This window comes from Ursus maritimus (assembly GCF_017311325.1).
Source record: "Ursus maritimus isolate PB19 chromosome X unlocalized genomic scaffold, ASM1731132v1 scaffold_X1, whole genome shotgun sequence".
In the NCBI taxonomy this organism is placed as follows: domain Eukaryota; kingdom Metazoa; phylum Chordata; class Mammalia; order Carnivora; family Ursidae; genus Ursus; species Ursus maritimus.
In genome coordinates, this window is record NW_024423319.1 from 21135266 (window position 1) to 21159636 (window position 24371).

General features: G+C 46.5%; 1 protein-coding gene across 1 annotated transcript in view; it reads right to left on the bottom strand.

The window, feature by feature from the left end:
- Positions 1-24371, bottom strand: part of AFF2 (AF4/FMR2 family member 2) — a gene marked incomplete at its 5' end in the record, with an annotated part of 301462 nt that overhangs the window by 96545 nt on the left and 180546 nt on the right. The window contains one exon of the mRNA XM_040628214.1: positions 4047-4143. Within this exon, the coding sequence (XP_040484148.1) occupies positions 4047-4143 (97 nt within the window). The remainder of the gene's footprint in view (positions 1-4046; positions 4144-24371) is intronic.

The window sequence follows — 24371 nt, forward strand, 5'->3', positions numbered from 1 at the left end:
AAGAAGGAGACGAAGACACATTTGATGCCAAGGAAAACGGCAGGTTCAGTGGGACAAGGTGAGGGCCCGCAGAAGACCCCACACGTATGTGCTCTCCAGAAGCCTGGCTGACGGGGGCACGCCACCCTAGCCAAACACCAGCGGATGCACCATGGCCTCACTGCCTGCCGCAGACGCCTGGCTGGAAAATGGCCATTCAGTAAGTGTGGTGTGGGGAAGGCCAGGGTGGGGTTTTAGACCTGTGAGGCCCAGAGCGGCAGCTGAGAGGTAGAATTGTAGTCAGCCGCCCAGCGGACATCGTGGAGCTCCTGATCGCGTTAGTGACGGCCAACTTTGAAAAACGGAACGTACCGCTACACGGATGTTTACGCAGACACTAAGTACAGAACACTGTATCCCATTCAAACCCTGTTCTGAAACATTCCAACGTCCAATGTCGACCTTAAGGGATGATTTCCCACTTTGGGGAAGCTCTGAGAGAACGCCACGGTGAGGACAGCATCACAGCATACCCTGTCTTTCTCCAGGGCAGGGGGAGACAAAGGAAGAAGTATAATCGGAAGGTATGACTCAGCTGTCCACCCACGTCAGTCCCCTGAAGAGAAGCTCTTGTTTAGGGCCACATAACTTTCCTGGAAGAGACTTGGTGCAGTGTCATTAGCAACCTGGCCTTTCTTCCTGTGATGTCTGGTTTAATGCTTGTCAGGGGTCAGAGGCAAGGAAAGGTCGCTCACACCCAGTGAATGCCTTTGGGGGAGGCAGTTAAACACGTCCTAACTGCTCTTATGGTGTTTGTGCACAGGGCCTGCTCGGCCTAGCCAGTGGTGGGTAGGGAGGGAAGAGGGGGGAGGTCGTTCTGATTAGGAGTGACTTGGGACTGAGATGCCATCACAGAAACTGACACACCTGTGTTTCATTTTCATACATGCATTGGAAATGCATTTTCTTGGGGTCCTGTATGCTGCAAACTCTAGCATAAAGTCTTAGGAGCTTTTGGAAAAGACTGGTGTCTACTCTCAGTAAGCCTGGACAATTCAGATCTCTATGTACAACAATCCAGGTACAACGATCATGGCTGAAATGATTTGAGACAGTCTCCAGAAAGCCGATGGCTTTTTCATTGGACTATGTCTGCACGAATGTAGCCACCAGGTTCTGAAAAAGTTTCTAAGGATAATGTCAGCTCAAAGGAATGGTAGGGTTTGGCCCCTTGGACACCATACTGAATGTACTCATGCATTTGTTTCTATGCTTTCCCTCCAACCATCCTGCCAAAAATAGAAACCTCCTGCAATTTGATAGCTCAGACCAGAGGCCCAAACCTACCAAAGGTTGACTAGTGAGGTTCCAATAAGACAGAGCACCTAACTTAATATCTATCGGGCCCAGAGCAAGGGCGGCTCCGTAAATGGGAGCTCTCAGCACCCCTCCTGACGCTGCACAAGATGAAATCAGAGTACCGTATATCACCACAGTACGACATTACCTCGCCTGAAAGAGGCAATTCGAATAACTGAAAACAGGTGTTTGGACAAAGACATACACACCCGTGCTCGTAGCAGCAGTATCTGCAGTAGCCAAAAGGTGGGAACATCAACACGTCCATCGACTGATGAACAGATAAAGAAAAGGCAGTATATCCGTACGACGGAGTATCATTCAGCCATAAAAAAGAATGAAGTACGATCTATGCTACAACCTGGATGGACCTAGAAAACATTTCAGCAAGTGAAAGAAGCCAGTCACAAAAGGTCTCATCCTGCGCGACTCATTTATGGGAAACAGGCAAACCCATAGGGACAACAGATAAGTGGCTGTCAGGGGCCGAGGGAGGGGAAACGGGGAATCACTGCCTCATGTATGTGGGATTTTCTTCCAGGGTGATGAAAATATTCTGGAACTGGGGACAGCTGCACCATCTTGGGAATATACCAAATGCCACTGAACCGCACACTTTTAAAATGGTGAATTTTATGTCATGTGAATTTGACTGTAATGAAAAAAAAAGGAGAATAATTTCAATGCACCCCTCTTTGAAAAAAAATGTGAGGCCTCATAAAGCCAGAGCTCACCAGACACTGCTTGGCACTGTCCCTTCCGCTACTGCACGACCATTCTCTCTTGGTCCTTAGGCTTGCTGCCTTTTCACGAGTCCTCAAACACTATAAGGAGGGCTCATTTGTAAATGTTTATAACCTTGCATCTACTTCTTGCTTCCAGGGCCCAGTGAGGGGGGATAAGTTGTCATTCTGCCCTACCCTGGATCTCCCAGTTCCACCTCCCCTTCAGATGAGAAGCTCGGTTGGTGAACGCATGACTGGGCTACGGGCGGCACCAGCCAGGATTATCTGATGGGCTCAGGACCGACACAAAGTCACCGAACACACATCCTAAAAACCCAGATGAGTGGGGCCAGTGGAGCAATGCTACACCTTCAGGTAAATTCAGAATAAAACAATTTGAGAAGCTAACAAAGCAGATTGTGTTTATGTGATCAGATGGAGAGGAAGTCAATGTGCAAAGTCTACTCTTACTTATTGTTGATTACTGCTTTAAACACTTCCATTAAAAAGCAATGTCGCATCTGTCAAAATCAATGATCTAGATTTTTTTTTGTTTTATTTACCAACACTGTGCTCATCACTGCTGTATTAAATGCAGACAATGGAATTTCAGCGTGCATGTTGCATCAGCTCTGAAGCCCATGACCCACGTAGGACAGGGCTGCTTGCATTCAGGACAGGGACAGCACACCCCTGGGAGATGATGGGGCTTGTTCTTGACAAGGCCCCACAGTGCAAAGATGCAACTGTCACATATTGCCAAAAACGCAGGTGGAATAAGGAGGAGAAAGTAAAGGCGAGTCAGGAATTGGCCACATAACATTGCAAATGACCTCAATTTTATTTTATTGTATTTTTTTTTCAATTTTAAAATTATACCAAATGGTGGGAGTTCCAGTGCGGCAAACGACTATATATGAGAATGAATAGGTGAGTCCTGAGAGTTTTTCCTAAGCTTTTCTTTGCTCACGCCTCACTACACATTTAGTGAATATGGAATCCCATATTTTTTTAAAAAAGATTTTATTTATTCGCTTGAGAGGAGAGAGAGAAAGAGCACACAAGCTGGGGGCTAAGGAGCAGAGGTAGAAGCAGGCTTCTCGCTGAGCAGGGAGCCTGACGCGGGGCTCGATCCCAGGACCCTGGGATCATGACCTGAGCTGAAGGCAGATGCTTAACCGACTGAGCCACCCAAGCGCCCCTGGAATTCTGTATTTGAGAACTGTCCTGGCATACCAGTGCATGAACATGCCTGAAAACAGTCTGCTTTCAGTTTCCTAAGGCAGCAGACTTCGCTGTAAAAAGAACTTGGTCAGGTACTGGCTTTAAAAAAAGGCGCTCCTTCTGTGTTGTTCATCCGAGGTTATAAACACACCAAGAAGGAGCCCACATGAAAGACAGTTGTGCCACAGAGAAAACGCACACGCACTGCTGACACCACACGCTGCACTGCCACTCTCACGGTTCACAAACGATACTTGGCCTTTTCAAGCCAACAAGTCCAATCTCACTGGAAATGCTGCAACTACGTTTCTGCCATCTCGTTTGGTGGTAAGCACTGTAAATACTTACAACACCGAGTGGATGAAGACGGGGCAGCAGCAAGTTTTTGCAGGGCTCGCATTTAGGCCCTAATTAAGGAATAGCGTGGGCTGTAAGCCTCGCATCGGGGTCACTAAAGGCAAGTTACACCTCACCTGAGACAACGCGTAGTCCAAGGGAGGGAACGACAGTCTCTTGCTTACTGACAACCTGTACGTGTGTTTGAAAGCAGTTTTCAAGAGCTCAGCCTCTCCTCCCTGTAGCTTGAATGAAACTGTGAGCTGATTCCGCCTGTGCCGGGACACTGTGCCTAGCTTTGTTTCCTTCCTTCTCTCCGCAGCCCGGAGCTGAAGCCGAGGGTCTGCTTGCGATGGCAAAACCCTTCCGGTCCTTTATGCTCCCTCCCCTTAGGCCCCGGAGCAAGCATGAAGCTCTGCGTACCTGGTAGAGCTCAGTGGCCGTGCAGTGAGTGGCCAAGGTCTTCACAGGCTCAAGGTCGTCTTCATCACTGCTCAGCTTCAGGTCGTCCTCAAGCATCCTACAAAAAAAGCAGGGTGATGTTCGTGTTAGAAAGCATCTTTTCGAAATCATCCTCAGATCCATCTTGCAATGAGGATAAAATATTGGAGCTATGATCTGACAGCTGCAATTCTGTCAAAGGTGCAGAGGGAACCGAGATTCTTTCAGCTAATTAGATATTTGAGCTCTTATATTTATGTCATACGCCACACACATCTTCCCTCTCTACCTTCCCCTAAATCAAGGGGAAAAAAGGACTATTTCAGCATCTCCAGAGATGACTGGAGTCTATATATTTTTACTACTGAAAGTGTAATAAATGTACTGATCAATCACTGTGGAGTGGAACGTGGCACTTGATCGCTACAGGAAAAGATGCTCTGCGTCTCCTGTGAAAGAATTGGGGCAGGGGACCAGCTCCCGGCTCTAGAGGCTGTTGTCGCAGCCTGCTGGGGCTCTCCGGATGACAGAGGCAAAAGGCCCAGTGACCTTCCACTGCCTCACGGTGCCCAGTGCACCGTGGCAGCTCTGTGGCCACAAAATAGCTGGGCAAGAAATGGCTGGTCATTAACCTTTTGATATATGACCGATCGCTTCCTGTAAAATGTGATCCAAGAGATGTAAGCCCTTGATGTGGATGAGAAATCTTTCTCTCCTAGGGCAAGGTACCTGAAAAATACGAGTGGTCCGAATTTGGCGATGAACTAGCCCTTTCAAAATTGTTTATCGAACACACAGAGCCTCTTGTTTCTATGGCGCCACCCCTCTATTCCCAAACTCGAGCCACAGCAGAAAGAGTGCCTTATTATCTTAAAATTCCAGTTACACACAGCCTTCAAAGGCCAATCGGTGTTAATATTTCTATGTATTAAATACAACTTTTAGACCTCATTCCCAGCCTTCCGATGGGGACAGTCCCAGCTTCCTTGGACGGATGGCCATTTTCTGAGCATGCTTTGCCCTTTCTTGCTTCCAGACTCCGAATCAGGCTCAGCTCACAGGCTAGAATTTCCTTCTTCAAGTCTGAAAATCCTATTTTGCTTCCATAGCTCAGCAAGATCCCACCTCCTCCACAAAAGCGTTTGAGAAAGGACCCCCCCACCTCCGAAAGAACACCTTTTCCTTCTGTCTCACCCCCGGCTCCAGCTGGATCATGGCAGTGTCTTCTCCACCGAGTGTCCCCACACCAGTCCCTCATTCCCGCGTGGGCTGCAGTTGCAACTTACTCACTTCTGTCTTCGCAGAAGTGATACAGTCTGCCACCCTCGTTTTGCAGGCAAGGAAAGAAAGGCTCAGAGAAGGTAAGTGCTCTGCACCAGGTCACACAGCTAGTTGTGCTAGAGCCAGTCCTAGAACTCCCATCTCCTGAGTTCTGCCTGGATGTCTTCTGCAGAAGGGAAGTTGGAAGGCAAAAGGCAACTTCCTGATAAACAAGGGACTACATTAATGTAGAGGTTACGTGCAAATGTTAGGAAGAGATTCAGGTCAGAGTGGGTGTCCACTCTTAAGTCTCCGAAGAAGGGATGGCTACCCACTTTCATGCTCAGCCACATAAGACCAGGATATGTTCACTGAGGTCTGAAAACCAAAGACTGATATAAAGAATGATTGGTGGGAAGGATAGCTGTTAGAATTGGTTTCAGGTAAACTAAACTTGCAGGATTTATGACTGTCCTTCATGAGACTAATGGATGTTTTGAAGATCTTAGAGAAGAAGACAAAATGTATCTTCCCATTTCTTTTGCAGTTGCAGGCCGATGACTGTGAACAAATAATTCTTCACAACACATTGTGGCAAAAGAAGACTGTATCGTTCTCGTAAGCTATAGGACTCAAATATTTTAAAACTACCCATGCTGGTCATAAAGAGTTTCATTTTCCGTGAGCGTGTATGTGTGTGTGTCTGTGTGTACCTCAATACACGTAGGCAATGTCTACGTGTTAATTTCCATAGAAGTGTTGGGTAAAACAAATTATCAACAATTCCTTCCATTCAGAAAATCCATTTATGTGTCACAGAAAGTACTAAGTATTTGACCAAAAGCTTGTAATTTGGACCCTCTGAAGGAGGGGCTATCATTAGCCCCATATTCCAGACTGAAACACTGAGGCTTAGAGAGGCAAGGAACTTGCTCATGATCACACAGCTAGGAAATCATGGAGGCAAATATGGAATTCAGACCATCTCCAGCCAGAACTTGAAAGTATATAATGTCTTCTTAGAAGGCGCAATTTACAAAGGATAGTATATTAAATAAAATCACCAGCAACAACAAAAAACCAACAAAACATATTGACATGGAGTCAAGATATTTGGATTCAACTGCTGGCTAGTCATAAACTCTGATATCTTGGGAAAGTCATATACTGTCTCTGAACCTCATCTGTGTCCCTTGTCTGTTACATGGAATGACAATTAAACTCTTTCACGGGGCAGTGGCAGTGGTGAACATAATATCAACTAAAGCACGTGAAATGCTTTATGAAAGTACAAAATGAACGCAGGGTATCATAGGTTTGGAAAGACGTCATCCCAGTTAGAAACAACGTACATCATTAACACTGCTAACAAGTAATCACGAGCAAAGTCTTCGTGAGACTTTGTTCTCATCTTCATTTGCTGAACAATTTGAAGGTAAGCTTCATGGCGCCCCATGGTGACTCAGGCAATGTCTCACAAAGTCTCAAAGCTGGACCCAGAAATGGGCTTGTGGCCTTCGGGCTACTCTTCTTCAGGGAGAACTGGCACATCCAGAGCCAGAATTTAGAGACTTGAAGTCAATGGTTATTTTACTCTTCAACCAACAGAAATGAAAGTCCTCCCAATGTACAATTTTGGAAATAGGCAACCAATCTCCATAGTGATTGACATTAAACACCGCCCCCCCATGCAACAAGCTCAGTATGGATTTGGTTATTAATAAAGGCCAATTTGATGCATATATTCCAGTCCTGGTAAACACAAGTCGAGAAGTAACTAGGAAGGCAAACGAGCATTCGTTATCTCTGGAGGTGTTACGCATTCATTTCATTCTGCTCCTTCACTGACCTATTAAGCTTTATTCTTGAATATACATGTGCTTGTTTGCATTTCCCTCCATAGCTAATACTGAACATTACTCTAGGGAAAGAGGACGATTATGAAAGATTTTGGATTTAATTATTATAGCAGCATCATTCACACCCACTGCAGTTAAGTTAGTCTCAGCAGAAAAATGGTAAGTTCTTTTCACGAGGTCACAACTCCATAGATAAATTCATCACACACTGGGTATCCCACAGTGTGAGAAATCATGCTCACATGTACGCCTGTGTGTATAATCTTTAAACATGACAATTGTTCTTCCGGTTTTCAATGAGATGAAAACAGAACAAAGTAGGCCTCCTTAGTGACTTTAGATATTTGTTCAGGATCTAGCAGTTCATGGTGCCTGTCTTTGTGCGAAAACGCTCTGGTTTTTATTTTTACCACAACTTATAATTTCTTTTTCTTTTAAAGATTTTTTTTTTATTTGACAGAGATGGAGACAGCCAGCGAGAGAGGGAACACAAGCAGGGGGAGTGGGAGAGGAAGAAGCAGGCTCATACTGGAGGAGCCTGATGTGGGGCTCGATCCCATAACGCCGGGATCACGCCCTGAGCCGAAGGCAGACACTTAACCGCTGTGCCACCCAGGCGCCCCCACAACTTATAATTTCTATATCATTTAGAAGTAAAATGGTCCCAACAACTGTGTCAACAAAACCAAGTCCTTGCCCTGAAGAGATGGTCCTATAGAAGCTCAAATAACGAAATTTGGGGCAGATGAGAGAGAATGAGCAAAGAGAAGATCGTGGGGGCCCTGGGGAAGGAAGGGAGAGTTGTGCCCAGGGTCATCTCTGTTCCTAACTCTCTGGGTCTCAAGCTAAACCTGGTGACCTCAGAGGGCTCTTTGTACTGGGACAACCCAGGACACGATGCTGTGACAGGCCTTATGCGAGTTATAACCGTAAAATCATAAGATCACTCTCTATAAACCCTGCCACTTCACATAGTGGAATGCTTATGTGATTCTGAAGAGGAAAAAACAGGAGGCTTGGAACATTATTACAGAAGGTTCTATGGCAATGGAGCCTTTAGTTAGGTTTGCTCTCTTGAACTAGTTAGTCCAACTCTTTGAATCTTAATTTTCTCACATGTTAAAATGAGCAACAATAATACGTTACTTCGGAGAGTTTGGGAAGGATCAGAAAAAGCAAGTTTGTACAGATTGCCTAGGAGTCAATATAAGTAGCTATTGTTGGCATCCTGGTCATTATTGCTATTGTCATTATTACCACCTGAGAAATGGTGCTTTACAGATTGGAACAATAACATAAAAGGCTCTGCTGGTGACCCAAAGACTGGTAGAGGTATCAAATAGCAAGCATCATTGGATGCCTGATGAGGCATGGTTCAGAGATCCTTAAGGAGTTTGGAAAGTTTCAGCGCTTGTTTACTCTTCAAGAATGTTCGAAACCCATCATGGCTGTTTTGGGTTTCCTAAGATCCTCCTAGAGTGCTTAAGATTCCCTGGAGATTTGAATGCCTATTGTAAGATGAAACACACAGTTCCAAGTGAGAGTTTAAAAAACAGGAGTGGCCCTGATACCTGTTCCTTCTATCTGTGGGGGGACCTGTAGATTCAGGGAAATGAGCCAAAGATGGACCACACTGGAAGCTGGGCTCACCTTGAGCACCTTGTCTTTGGGCATGCCACTCTTAGGAGGCATTTCCAATATACAGTGCCTCTAACTTTTGTATAAAAGGCAGGGCTTCAGAGGCTGTTAGTTGATCCAGAATCCTTGCTCAGAAGCAACCTCAGAGCCCTGAAAGTGTAGGTTGCAAGCCTACACAGTGCCTTTTTGTGAATTACAAAATGGTGCCCCTCTGGGCATACAGCTTATCGGGCGCGCCACTTGATACGGGCTGGATTCCAGCTTTCAAGTATCTGTGGAAAGAGCTACAATGCTGGTGACCAACACTCTGACAGACCCTGGCTCCTACAGCTGGAAGTGCCTGGAAGGATTATCTACTTCACTTTGTTACCCACTGGAAATATCTACAACATCCCCAACACGTGGCCAGAAGCCATTGTCTGGTGGGTAGCGGGCCATACCCTTCTATTGTTCTGGAGCTTTAATTGTCAGAAAGTTCTGCCAGCTAGGAATTGCCCTGTGTTTTCTCGGAGCTTCCATGTGGTAGCCTGAGTCTTGTTTTCTATAGTCCACACTGGGAGCCTGGACTTGGCATGGTGTTGAGGACAGAACCAGTGCTGCTGTCCACATTGTGCGGCGGCAGGTTTGGGGATGGAGGTGGGGGCTGGGGGTGCTGCTTCGCTCAGGTTTTGGGCTCTAAACAAAAATTAGGAACCATCTTACTGTGGGCCCTCTTCTGGAATAGTAACTTAGCCCTACTGACTCCTTGAAGGGCACTTCCTCTTCATGAAGTACGCTGGGAGGAATGAAACACGACTGGTTTAGAATTACTCAGGGAATTATATATTTTCCTACCCAGTGCAATGTAGTCTCTGTAGCACTGAATCATTTGTTGGTAAGCAAGGCAGGAGAAGAGGAAGAGGCGGTGATATTTTTCAAAGCACTCACTCTGTTTCCCTGAGGTAAGGGTGCTCAGGCTTTTTTACTTGGGAGAAGCTGCATTTAATTTTCTCAAGGTTTTAACTTAAAAGTCGGCTCCCATGACCAGCCCTCTGGAATCCTGGAAAATCCCAGTCTGAGGGCCATGGCAATGAAAAACAGTTTGAAGATCTCGACTAGCTTCAATAGGGATAAATCTCCCAAGATCTGTCAGGTGGGACCCTCTAGCCCAGTGCTCCCCAGTGGGCCCACAGCCTGGGTCTAAACTAGATGATGCACCCTGCCCCGGGCATGCAGATCAGAGAAGGAGTGTCTTCTGTAGCTGATGGCCCTCCATCCAAACCAGCCCTCCCTCCATTCTTAAACTTCCATGAGTTAAGAATGGTGTTCACCTTCTTGAATGGTCAAAGAAAACAAAATCAAAAGAAGAATGATATTTCATGACATATGAAAATTATATGGAATTCAAATTTCATTATCCATAAGTAGAGTTGTGTTGGAACACAGCCATGCCCATTCATTTGCATATGGGCTCTGCTTTTGTGCTATGATGGCTGCGTTCGGTAGCTGTAACAGAGAACACACGGCCCAGAACACCCGGAATATTTACTACCTGAGTCTTTACATACAAAAGTTTGCAGATCCCCTGCTCTAAGCCAATGGTTTTCAAGCCCTCTTCAGTTCAAGAATCCTTCCCCTGCCCAGTGAAATCCAAATGAAAAAGAGATTAAGGTAGTACTGTTTCCCTCACAGCCAGGTTTGGGGGTGGGGGCGTCTGGAGTGCCCCAAGGACTAGAGGAACACAGTGTGGAAACAACTCAGCTGCTCAAGTCTTATTTTGGGGAGTAATTCTGGGTCCACGGATATTGCATAGAATTTAGTTAGAGAACCCAAATTTTTGTTATGTACCCTCTCTGAACCTCGGTTTACTCCCCTGCGCAATGGGAATGAAATAATATGCCTCTCGGAGATCAGGAAATGCCGACCAGTCAGTTTGGGCAGAGTGCTGAGTACATAAAAGGCAATAGTAGGAAAAAAGAAAAAAAATAAATATCCTTTTTCTAGATGTGCATGGGGTATGTATGGATTTATATCTGTACTGTGCACATAAGCCAAAGCTAGTGCATGAGCCTTGATAGATATGACTATTGACTTGTACCCAACTGCACCTCTTCGACCTTGGACTTCCTTAGAATTGATCACCTAAATTCAGTACCATACCAATTTTCTGCTCCATGGTCATTATTTTGAATTTGATTTTCATTTTCTTGGTATATTTCTCTGGGTTATATAATTTTCTCCCAATGCGGGAACTCAAGTTATCATGCAAATGACAAACTGCCTAATAGAATTCAGATGGCTTTCAATCATGTTACACACAGCATAACACTACTGTATCATTTTTCAGGGGTGTGTGTGTAAAAAACATCTAAGAGTGGATTTCCCCAGAGAAGACCATAGCCTAGTGAATCCATCTGGCCTTGAAATCAAATGCTGAGATAATTCCAAAGGAGAAAAGAGAATCTTTTGACTTAAAAATATCTAAAGCATGGATCTTGATATTTGAAATTGCACTTGTCAGTAGGACCGTACAAGTCATCTTGAACGAACTTTCTTTGAGTCATACTGGGCAACAGAGAGTCATTCGAGTGCATTAGGAGAGATTCACCCAAGACTATCCACTGGGCCCAATAATGTGCAGGTGAGACACAGCCGCAGCCCTGAAGGGCACAGGCTGTAGAGCTGGTCTGTGCTAATTTGAACTCCAGCTCTAAAACTTATCAAGTGTGGACTTGGGCAAGTTACCGAACTTAGAGCTTCAGTGTTCTAATCTGTAAAATGGAGCCAATAATAGTACCTAGTTCAGAGGGTTCTTACATATGTAAAATGGTTGGCAAGCAGTCAATAATGACTGCTACTGTCATTATTACTTGCCTGACTGTGCTTGAAACATAGTCATGGGGAAGGAACCAGGAGTAGGAAATGGTCCCTCCCCCTAATAAGCTGCCCTTTAGCAAGGACAAAGGCTTCATAAACAAAAAATGACAATGTCTTCAATGTTACACAGGCTGGTCAAGCTACAAGGAAGCAGTGGTCTTCGAGCAATGCCCTGAAGACAGATGAACTGCCAGGGGAGTAAGAAAGGAAAGAACAGCCTATGGAAAACAAACAGAGGTACCAAAAGACTTGAGGTTTCGAGAAGAGTGGGCCACTTGGTTTGGCTGGAGTATACTACGAGTAGGTACTACTGAAAAGGGGGGCGGAGTCTAAGGAGGTGGGCTGGGATGAGACTTTTTCCAAAGAATGGGGAGGGGGGCAACCAAAGTTTTTAGATGGGGGTTGGGGGGTGCGGAGAGCATGGAAGGTCAGCAGTAGAGATCTCTGAGAGCAGAGACTATAAACTGACTGGAAAAAGAGGGTTGCAAGGAAACTGGTCAGACCACCACTGGAGTGGCCCAGGTGGCAGAGGGTGGTGGCCTGGGCCAGGGCACAGTGAGCATGGAGAAGAGAAGGGACCAGATTCTAGAAACAGGTCAGAATGAGAATCAGCAGAATTGGGACGCTGATGACCATGACATCTCAAGGCTTCTTGGCCACTCTGAGGCCACCAAACGGATATCAAGTTCCACCAAACTCCCAAGGAGGCATGCATACCATCACACTAGGCTGCCTGTCTATATTGACGGCTGTCCCTTCATTCTCCCAAGGCTCTGACACTGTACTGGGACCTCGGCTCCCGGGTAGAAGGAGTGTCTCTCTTTAGGACTCAGCCTTCCTTTCCGGACACACACCTGATGAGCTCCATTCCTAATTGATGAGGAAATGATGACTTCTTGCCATGAAGCCTTCCTTCTGGGATCGGCCCTTTCAGCATTCCTTCAGCTTCTTAGAGCAACCATAGCTGATTGGAGAGAAGAAACCCCCGTGGTCGCCTCCAAGTTACCCCCCAGTCACAGAGGCTACTTCATTACTTATCCCTGTACATCAGCTCCTAATTGTGAACGGATTAAGTGAAGAACTCCTTTATCGAGCTGGTCCATTAATCTCTATCTATGGAAACTCTTCAAAACAACTGAAATATGAAGTTAAGTTTAGTGCACTGTTAAGTGCACTAAAATTGTGCCTGCTGACAGCCACTGTGCCTCACATTAGAGTCAGTGGGGACAAGGACCAATTCTCGGATCCGAGACACCGCAACTTCTCAGCGGCTGGTAGCACAGCACTGTAGCTCGGAGTGTTTGAAACTCTTCCTCAAACCCATTTCGTAAGAAATGCTGTCCACCTGAATTGGCACAGCAGATAGGATTTCCTTTATGCTCCTGCATAAAGAATTCACGTGTCACTTCGGATTGTTTAAGCAAAGTGGTCACACCTGACAGTTCAGGCCCAACTAAAATGTCGATGGGCAATGTTGCTCCAGTTTTTAGGAAAACCCCACCTGATTTCTACCCTCAGCACTCCTGTCTCATCAAAAGGAACCCCCCTACACACACTTTTGCTTAGGGTAGAAGGAAGAATTGTCTTAACAGCCCACATCGATGGTGTTTCAGCCTTATAAAATGCTAGAGTTGGAGAGACTTTCTTGGACGCACAGAGCTCAGGGCCCTGTGAGCATTCCATCCGGCAAGCACAGGTACGACATCGCACACGCACACACGAGCCAGGCCAAGGCCAAAGCCAAGGCCTGAGGGATTCAACTGGTGAAGATACAGTGATTCACTAGTCAATTCGGACAGTTTAGTACTCACATAATGAAAGAAAGGAAGGCTTGCCAACAGTGCCGGCTCCCCGATCCTTGTCCCCCACACCAGAAAAGACGACAGCAAAACAGAAGGCGCCCTACAACGGCAGAGGAAGTTGTGGGATATTCTGTTATATCGAGAAGCCCATTCCAGGTTTCAGTGAAGAGACTGTATAGGCCGCAGGTCTATTCTGCAGGGGGTGGGACAGAATGTTCTCTACGTCATCAGAACCTGAGGTGATGGGAAACGGTCTCATGACAGCCTCCCCGAAGAGACAGGGGCAAGTGGCAGATGGCCTTGAAGCACATCTCAAGATCCTCTTGTCCTCTCCTCTTCTGGGAGGATCACCGGGTGTTCTGCCAAGACTCTGATGAGCTGCGGGTCAAGCCTCGGCCTGCACGCCCTACGTGGTTATCTGCATGGTGTCCGTGGTGCCACGGGAGAGCTGTCCCCCTCTGCCACCAGACATCGCAGTCAGTCGAGAACGACTCCTCACGGGAGCTGCTTTTCAGGTGCCGATGCCAGGCTGAACGTTCTCATTTACTGATGTTTCACGTCAAGTGTGCTGCCCACATTGAAGTTCTAGCAAAGACTCGCAGTATCATTACCATACGCGTAACAACAGCTAATGGACTTGTTTCTTGGCTCGGAGTGACGAATGTGAGCTAAGCTAGCCATAGCCTGAGTCCAAGGAAACGCATCTGCAAGAACGAGCCAATATTCAGAGTCCTGGGAGAGTAGCAGCTTCGCTCTCTGCAAAGCCCACTGACCTGCATGTAACTTCTGGGCACAGAGACGGGAGCCTTCTCTACAGACAGACAGGCCCGGGTCAAACCCTCCCAGCTGAGTGCCTGGGGGAAAGAGGGACCGTAACAGCACCACTTTCCAGGATTCTGTAATTATTAACTAAAAGGACCTACACAGAAATCAGCCAGTCTTTATCATCTATTGTGGTTACTGGCTCAAGACAGTTCAGCCTAGATTATCCTAAAAACGTATCAGATGTCATTTTATTTGAAAACAGGAAAAACTAAAGATTCGCATTCTTGTGTTAAAAGTTACAGGAAGGAATAGAACTGTACCTTTGCCATGGACAGCTTTTGCACGCCGGAAGTAGAGCAATTTTTTGAGTACAGAGCCTTTATTAATATTGTCATATCAACGTTTTCCAATCTGGAATATTCAAATCTACATAAAATGCAACTGGACCACATGTCTACCCTAAAATATTGATCTACCAGATTCCAGCTTGATATTGAGAAATCCATTAATATGTTACATTATGTCATCAACCAATAAAATGATAAAAAACCATATGATCATCTTAATCGATGCCAAAGATATCATTTGATAACATTTCATCCGCATTCCTGACCCGGGCCCTTTAAAACCTAGGTAGAGAAGGGGTATGTCCTTTCCGGATGAGGAATATGTAAAGGAGAAGTGTTGATCTAAAGGTATGTTTTAAGTAGGGAGGAAGGTTATATCAATTTTTGAAACATGTATTTTAAAGCATAAACGGAATCACAAGTGCTTCTAAAAGTCTGTATTAACGTCGATTCACTGGGTAGGCAGAACGAACACAAACAGACTAATATCATCCAGTGACACCATTTGTTCTGATAATTACTCCAATTTAAGCAGTTTTGAGGCACTGCATACGTTTTCCACAAGGGATTCTTTCCATGTAGGTAAAGACAAAATTAGAAAGGGACCCGAAAAACCTCAGTTTCCACTTCCACATTTCATAAAGTATTAATCCTTTAAAAATACATCAGCAGCATATTGACGTTCACATCTGCCTGCAAACCTCACAAATGCAGAGATGCTGGGTAACAGGACTGAAAATTTGATCCTATTGTTTGAACAAAATGAGAATTGTTTTCGAAGGGGCTCCACAATGTCTGGGCATCTATTTTCCCTAAGTAACATGCATTTCCCCCAGGAATTCAACATTTATGTTGAGGCACTTGGCTGCACAGCCAATCCTGCACTGGCTCTAATACAGAGGAATTTTCTGAACATTTTGAGTAATGGGACTGAAATAATTTAACGGCTCCTTCTGTGCATGTTAAATGAGTTGCATGATATATTTAGCTTTTGTAGAAAACTTGTTTACACTATAAATTACAGCACATGGCACAATCACATTGATGCGGAAAGCCAGCCATGTTGAGTCATTTTGGCCATCTCTCTTCAAACTTCGAGTCGGTGCAAATGAATTCATTGTGGCTCACCAACACACTGAGAGCGTTTCCTAATGCTGTGACCCTGCCCTCATCTGAGCACGGCCCTTGCCTCTGAAAGAAGAGCTGGATTTCTGAGAGAGGACGATTCTCAAAGAGGAGAGGGCCCACTCTAGACAAGGGAGCATCCGATCTCGGTTGTTACGTCCTACCATTCCTCGATGCCTTAGAAGGGATTGGCTTTCTAATTCTGAAACAGAAACCACCCAGGTGCCTAATGATTCAGGCCTCTGGTAAATCCAGTGTCCTAAGAGGCGACACGATGTAAAGGAAAGAGCGAAGACTTGGAAGTTGGATGGACTAGAGGTCCATCCTGGGTTCTTGCGTTCACTAGCTGTGCAAATCTAGGCCAGCTGATTGACCTCTCTGGGCCTCTGTTGTCTACCTCTAGAAGGAGGCTACTGATACCTACTTTGCTTGATTGTTGTGAAGGGTAACTTAAATAACATGTGAAAAGACTATGATGGTGAGTGCTTAATAAATGCCACTACTTCTATTATTTCTGATATCAGTATGAATTGGAGACCAGTTCTTAGAACAATGTCTTCCGAAGCAGCATTAAAGGAATCACCACAGCAGGGCGCCTGGGTGGCTCAGTCAGTTAAGCATCTAACTCTTGATTGATTTTGGCTCAGGTCATGATCTCAGGGTCCCCAGCCCGGTGTTGGGCTCCGTGCTCAGCGGGGAGTCCGCTGACGATTCTCTCCCTCTCCCTCTGCCCTTCCACCCTCTAAAATAAATAAATAAATAAATAAATAAATAAATAAATAAATAAATAAATCTATCTATCTTAAAAACGAAAAAGAATCACCACAGAGGAAATCGCCCGTCTCTGGTGGAAGAAAGTAGCTTGAGAACAACAGAGAGCCAGCAAAGTAGGTTTTACATACAGTAGGTAAACATCGTAGAAAATTGAAAATATATTCTTTCACAATTTGGCTGTAGGTAAGAAAGTGCCAATTCTGAATACCTGCCCCAGCACTAGGCTATTTCTAGCCTGCGATTCATAGACTCGCATTTGTGATAGATGGGTAACTAGCTGTCTAGAGAGCGAGAGAAACAGAGAGAGCTATAAATATAGATATATGGAGAGTGGCAGATCCCCGTACTGGCCAGTAGTTATCACCTCATTTCTAGGACTATAAAATATATCCAGAATAAAAAATGTAATCAGTCCCCAAAAAACTGCTCCAGTCATTCTAGGAATAACATGTTAGCCAAATCAAAGCACTTCAAACCTTTTGTGTAATACCTGTCAGATGTTTAATTATGACTTGAGGGCTCACACCTTGCCCCTGTCTCACAATGAATCTAAGTTAGCCAACGCCTACTCAGGAAAGCTGAATGTAGGCCAGACATTCACTTCACTAAGTGCACCAATGGGTCACTTCATTGACTCTTTCCAAGAAATCTGGGAGGTTGTACTTATATTTTTTTCTGTTTTAGGCAAGGAAACTCAGGCTCGGAAAAGTTGAGAAGAGTGTCCATAGGATGGGAGGAAATACTTGCAAGTCATGTATCTGATGAGAGTCTAGTACCCACAGTACGTAAAGCAGCCTGGAAACCCCAACAAGAACATGATAGGGAACCCAATGAAAGAACGGGCAAGGGCGCTGAATGGACACCTCTTCAAGGAAGATCTACAAATGGCCAAGAAGTAGATGAAAAGAGGCTCGGTACTGTCAGCCATCGGGAACTAGACATAAAGTGGAAACCGCCTAAATGCTCATGAAATGATGAATGGCTAGATACGATGAGGTCAATCCATGCTGGAATATTATTTGGCCATAAAAAGGAGTGAAGGGGTGGTCCATGCTACAACTCAGATGCGCACCGAAATCATGACGCTAAGGGAAAGAAACCAGACACGAAAGGCCATGTAGCAAATGATCCCATTTATATGAAATGTCTCAAACGGGCAAATCTAGAGAGGCAGAAAGGAGATTACTAGTCACTGGGGCTGGGGTGAGGAGGAAGGGGGAGTGACTGCTAACGGCACAGGGATCCTTAGGGGTAATGAAAATGTTCTGGAATTAGAGAGGGAAGTAATGGGTGCACAACGCTGTGACTACGAAAAACCACTGAATTGTTCACTTTCAAAGGGTGAATTTTATGGTATCTGAATCGCAATAAAGCTGTTATTTAAAAAAGTCACACAGCCGGCCAAGTAGGAGAGAGTGTGCTGGGATGACACCCTACACCTGGCTGATGCCAAACCCGGGTCCCCAAGCACTCCACAGGCTGCCCTGCACGACAGAGATTGGCAGAAGGTCTCACGGGCATTCCTCCTCACATCTACAGAGAAAAATGCTGAGAGAAAAAGAGTATTTTTCCCCACGTAATCCCTCTCGCTCTCCATTTTTCCTACATTAGAACAGCAATTGATATGGCTGCACCAAGGGAGAAGGGCTTTGTCTTTTCCGGGAGCGACAAAGCATTCCAGTCAAGAGACCGCCATCTGGATGGGGCGGAGACCAAGCCAAGAACCCTTCAGCAAAGATGCTCTACCCCTCCTTGACTTCAGAATTTCCAAACTTGAGGCTAGTAAAGAGAGGAATCTGTCCATGCAGAGCCTCCTCTCTCCTCCCCACCCCCCAACCCCCATAAAACCCACAGGCAGGCACACATTTAATGCGGGCTGACAATTTGGACGAACTGATGTAAGGGGACGTCAGGATTGATGGAACGAGGCTCGCAGTCTTGCAGTTAAAGGAAGGAGAAGCCCCGATGAGGAGGCAGGGTTGGCCCTCGGCCGATTCTTCTGCAGGTCGGGGAGAGAAGTTCCTTCTTGCTGGTCTGACAGCCGGCCGCCTAGATGAGACGTGGAGCAGGAGCCAGGCCTGGAATCGATTTTCCAGACCCTGACACGTGGGATTGGGGAGCGGGCACCTATCGGGCCCAACACTGGGGGGCAGCTCCCATGTAATGCAAATGTAAGATCACAATCCCAATTTAAGTTGGGGTTCCCTTGAGCAGAGGGCGAATTTCCCTTTAATCGTCCTCTGGTTGTCCACATCTAGCTTTCATGACCTGAGATGGGACACTGTTTAGAATGTGTGCACCCCGCCCCCACCCTCAGGCTCCAGTCGCCAGCACGAAGAGCTAGACGCACACCTTGCTTGCCCACCTTCTGGCCCCCGACCCCCGACCCCCAACCAAGGGACACCTGCAGGGCCGCTTCAGGGAAGATGCCCTGTCCCTGCTCCTGCCGCGTTCACTGGGGGCCATGTTCAAGTGCAGAATACTTGGCTGCCCTGTTGGCTTCTGGCCCGCAGAGCAATAGGGATTCCCCCCCCCCTCCTTCTTTTTGCCTTTTGTAACTATCTGCGGTGCCGGCGGCCCACCGAGAGAGCTGCTGTTGCTATTGCCGAGCGAGCTTGCCTCAGTCTGACAGCTTCACGAGAGCCACCTTCCCTCGGAGGAAAAGACCCTGTGATTTAGCAGAGAGAGAATGTGGGGCAACAGCCTGATCCGTCTCTTGGGCTCCAGTGGGTTCTCCTGGCATCAAGAGCCACGGCCAAGTCCGAGAAGGAAGGACTGCGGGAAAGCAGGCCGGCCCGAGGCTCGGCTCGGTTCAGGACGCCAGGAAAAGCCACGCAGCCCTGCTTACACAGAACGTGGGGGTTGCTTCCTACAAACAGTCTGTCTCCACAGGAAAAAGAAAATCTGTTGTGGTTTTCTTTCCCCCATTACTTTATCAATTGCCCAAGTAGTGGTTGAGCAGGCTTCCCTTAACTTGGTAACTGCAGTAACAATGTTATCTGGAAACGTCTGCTCGCAGATGCCTCCTGAGTCAGCTCCCTCTGTCTACGGCATTCTGAGAGGGCGGAGAAGAAGGGAGCTCAAAGGGGTGTGTGTGTGCAGATTTCACGCCCCCAAATTCCCACTGTCTGGGACGGGACAGATGAACTGAGCAACTGATCACTCCTGCCATCTGTGGCGACACGTTTCACAAAGGTCTTTAGACTCACTGCCATTCAGAAAAGGCGAATTCAGGAACCAGGCTCTTAGGGGTTGAAGTCCAATTCATATGCAGTCCTCACCCCCACTACCCCAGAATGTGAGCTGATTTGGAGACAGGGTCTTCACAGAGGTAATCACATTAAAGTGAGGTCAATAGGGTGGGCCCTAATCCAATGCAACTGGTGTCCTTATAAAAAAGGGGAATGTAGACACACAGACACGTAGAAGGAAGACAATGTCTAAGACGCAGGGAGAAGACAGCCACCCACACGCCAAGGAGAGAGGCCTGGAACAGATCCTTCCCTCATAGCCCTCAGAAGGAACCTTAGATTTCAGGTCACCAGAACTGGGAGACAATACGTTTCTGTCACCCTAAGCCTCCGCAGTTCGTGGGACCTTGTGACGGTGGCCCCAAGAAACTAACACAGGGCTTTACCCTACTTCCCAGAGCACCCAGATATGTGGCTTGGGGGGGACTGCATTCACACGACCAATTGCTGCCTTTTTATATACTTGCCTCACCATCTAATGACCCAGGGAAAGAAACATTTAGGGGTGAGACAGAAACATGTTTGCTAAGAAAAGATCAACTAAGCTGATGGTAGGGAGCGTCCCAGGGACCAGTTTTCTAAAGTAGGAAATAACTAAAACTTCGGTCATCCAAGCCTCTTGAGTGAAAATATCTCCCAAGCTAAACTCAGCCAAACCCCGTGTCTCTCTTCACCCGATTTAAGATACTGATTATTTTTAAGAGAGATTATTGTCATTTTCTTTTGGTAAACCTCATTGATTTCATTTCTATCCTTGTGAGTGGTAAAGCTGAATTTTGTTTCCAGTTATTTCTGACAATGCCATTGGAAGGCAGATTCTGACTCTTTAAATATATGATGTTTTAGAATGAAAATATTGCTATACCATAATTTTTGTCCCTGTATAGAGCTAAAACGTCACCCTTTTGGCACATGTTGGACAGAAGACCTCAAAACAAAAAGCAAGTCACATAGCATGAAGGGTCAGAGGCCAGAGAGTATGACATAAAGGAAAAGGCCAGAATGCAAGATAATTACTGATGCTGGAGGCCTGACCAATAAAGGGGCTTATGTCTCCTAACATAAGGAGTTGAGAAAGAAAGGGGGTACAGACATGGTTTTCCCCCCATCCACCTGTCTGCAAATGGCACTCTTCCCCTTGATCTGCTTGCTTTTCTACTCTCTGGGTGGCATCATCCACTGCCCTGATCCCCGTATCTACATCTTTAGTCGAGAACATTCTCATGAGCTCTGGACTCAAAGACTCAACTCTCCAACGGACAGTCTACCACTATATCCCACAAATGCCTCAAGCCCAAGAAAACACAACTGAACTCACCATCTCTAGCCTGTCCCCCCTCCTGGTTTGTTCTATTTAAGCATCCAGCCAGCCAGCCAGCCAGCCATCCGTTCATTTTTACAGTCTATCTATCTATCTATCTATCTATCTATCTATCTATCTATCATCTATCTATCATCTAGCTAGCTAGCCACCTATTTATTATTGTGGTAAAATATGCATAAGATTTACCATTTTAAAATGGGTCTAGTCCATGCTTTTTCTTTTTCTTATCAGATTTTATTTATTTGTCAGAGAGAGAGAAAGAGCGAGCACACAAACAGGGGAAGTGACGGAGGCAGAGAGAGAAGCAGACTCCCCACTGAGCAGAGAGCCCAATGTGAGGCTTGACCCCAGGACCCCGGGATCACGACCTGAGCCGAAGGAAGTTGCTTAACCGACTGAGCCACCCAGGCCTCCTTAGTCCATGCTTTTGCTCACGTTCGCAATGTTGTGTAGCAATCAGCCATACCTAGTTCCAGGGCATTTTTATGGCTCCAAACAGAAACCCTGTGCTACTGAGCTATCAGTCCCCGACCCCTGCCCCTCCCCAGCCCTAGGCATCCTCTAGTCTGCTTTCTGTCTCTCTGCATTGGCCTGCTCTGGACATGGCATATAAAAGGGATCATACAATATGTGGCCTTCGGTGTCTGGCTTCTTTCCCTTCGCAGAACATTTTCAAAGTCCATCCATGCTGTAGCGTAAACCAGCACTTCATCCTTCTGCTTTCTTTCTGTGTCTCTTGATAGTGTCACCGTCTACCTAAATTTCCAAGCAAGATCACTTTGAGTTACTTTAAGGTCGCTATCCTATCCTTCCCACCATCTTGTTAGTCATCCACTTCTCTTGATAGGACCACAGACCACCTTTCCAATCTGTTCTCTCGTCTCTAGCCTCACCTTATTTCAGGCCTTCAGCATCTCTCATCCGGGCCACTGGGATCTTTCTAAAGCACAACTCTTGCCACGCAGTGCTCCTGAGTGAGAGCCCTTAAACGGCAACAGAGGCCACAGTCTCTGAAAGTCATGGCCGGGCTGCCTGGAACGTGTGGAGGAGTGGTGTGGCCGGGAGGGAACGAAGGCCTGGGGCATCTGGAGGAGGCTGTTTGAAGGGGCAGGCTAGGGGGTGGCCGGCTCTGCGGAGCATCAGGGCAGCGTGTGGAACCTGAGATTGTGACACCGAAGGGCTGCCAGGTGCTCCTGACGAGAAACTGGGAAAAGTGTTGTGGTGGCACCTTCTTGCACGCTCAGGGAGAAGAAATGCGCCTCGAGGGGCACAAGGTTTGTGAAAGCTGGCAGGATGGTAGGCCCCACGCTCCAGGGTGTGGCTGGGAACTCAGAGAAGCTCTGCCTTTGGAATAGAACGTTCAGTGTGTATGGGCAACCCTGGGAGAGGATTCTAAGACAAGGACTCCGTGGCAGTGCCAGAGAAAGCAGGTAGCCCATGGAAGGACAGACAGGTATGAAAGAGAAGAGCTCATTTGAAGGACTAACAACTCCTGTGTTTCTATAGCATATAAACAAATATGAACCCAAATGAGCGTGTGTGTTGTCTCTTTGTACTGCAAATGAGACTGTTCATGCTGAAGAAAACGCTGTTTGGCTCCTCTCTGCGCCGGCACTGACCACTGCCGGGTATTTAGGGACGGGCTTCATTCTGCTCACACCTTCCTCATCTGAAAGTTGCTCAGGAACCAAAAGGCCCTGCTTCCGTAGCGAGCTCCCTTGGCCCTGCCAGCCTGAGGCCTGGCCTGGGAGGGCCTTCCCACATTCCTGTCACCAGGCTGGCGTACCAGTCCTCCAGCTGCTGTGGGGCCCCCCCACCCAGGGCCCTCCGGAGAACCGCTCTTGGCAGAAACAGACCCACCTGTTGTCGGATAGGAAGCCTCTCTCTGATGACCAACCAAGAAGGGACAAGAGGACTCCCTGTGGGATCAGCCTAAAGCAGGCTCCAGACGAGACCACCCCCTTGCTTGGCTGTCTTCCCCTGCCCTGTCCTGCTCTCTTCACCTCCTTAGAAGGTTTCTCTTCCTTCAAGTGCATTCTCACGAAATGCCTAGGTCAGGCTCTGCTTTTAAGGAACCTGACATCTGACTGCCCCAACCCCACATAGGATTTCGCACACCTGTGGGTCTTGTCGATGGGAATTCTCGGGTCTGTTCTGTTGGGGAAATCTAATCCCTTAGTCTTCCTGGGAGAAAAAAAGGGCTTAATCTAGATTTACTACCCTCTCTCGCTCTTCAGAAATGCACACCATCATGCTACAGCTTGAGAGAATCTGTCGTGTTACTAAAAATGGCTTTAATCCATTCTTTGAGTTCCTTATTAGCACTAAATTGAATAAATGCAAAAATAACTACTTTTGCATAATTCCCAAGCTTGCAATTATAGAGTAAGGAGCATTTGCAGAAACTTCAAGCATATTTCCACATAGCTTTGCTTAAGATTTACTAGCATGCAGCCACAGGCTCCTTCATCACACGCTTACTGTCCACCCTCCCTCATTCTGGCAATACTTGTGCCCTCTCACAAGCCTGGTGGCTCTTCCCATTTTACAGATGGGAGGGATGAGAAGCAGAGCAGTGAAAAGATGTATGCACAGCACGTTGCCAGAATCCGCGCTGGTACAAAACATCGCCGATGTTCTGTACGAGTATGAGCGTCTCGAATGTGCCGCGAGTGTTTTTCTCATCCTTAATACACCTTCTTCTGTGTTTTTTTTTTCTTTTTGCTTCTGCTTTTTTAAGCAGGGACAAACAGACCAACAAAAAAGTGCCTGTCACTCTACTGTATTGATTGTTTCCTACTAATTACAACTTTATTTAATTAAAAATAAAAGCCAATGTATATCCTAGGCAAAGAATCTCACTAAGTTGACAGCTTAGAAATGTGAAGCCTCTCTTTGTTTGGGGGCACCAGTAATCCTTGAAGGCTAAGAGCAGAAGTTTACCTACATTGCCCTCCCCTTGTCCTGGAAAGAACAGCTCTGGGAGTCGGCAGGGGGGAGGGTGCCATAGAAATAACCTTGTCAATCCGTCCCTGCCAACAAGGGTGCTAATTAGTGCCAATTAAGAGACTCGTTTTTTGTCTGTGGAACATCTGTCCATAGGCATTGAACTCAAACCCCCAACTCATTTTATCAAGGCCAGAAATATCAGACAGCAATTCATTTTTGGTCCCTGCTAATGCAGCTTGATTATAAACTCGTGACAAGTTCTGAGTCCTGTTCTTAGTAGGCTCAGCTACTGTGTTCCTGCATACCCTGGTCGTCATTCACATTTATCTTATTTTGATACACATATGTCTTCGTGAA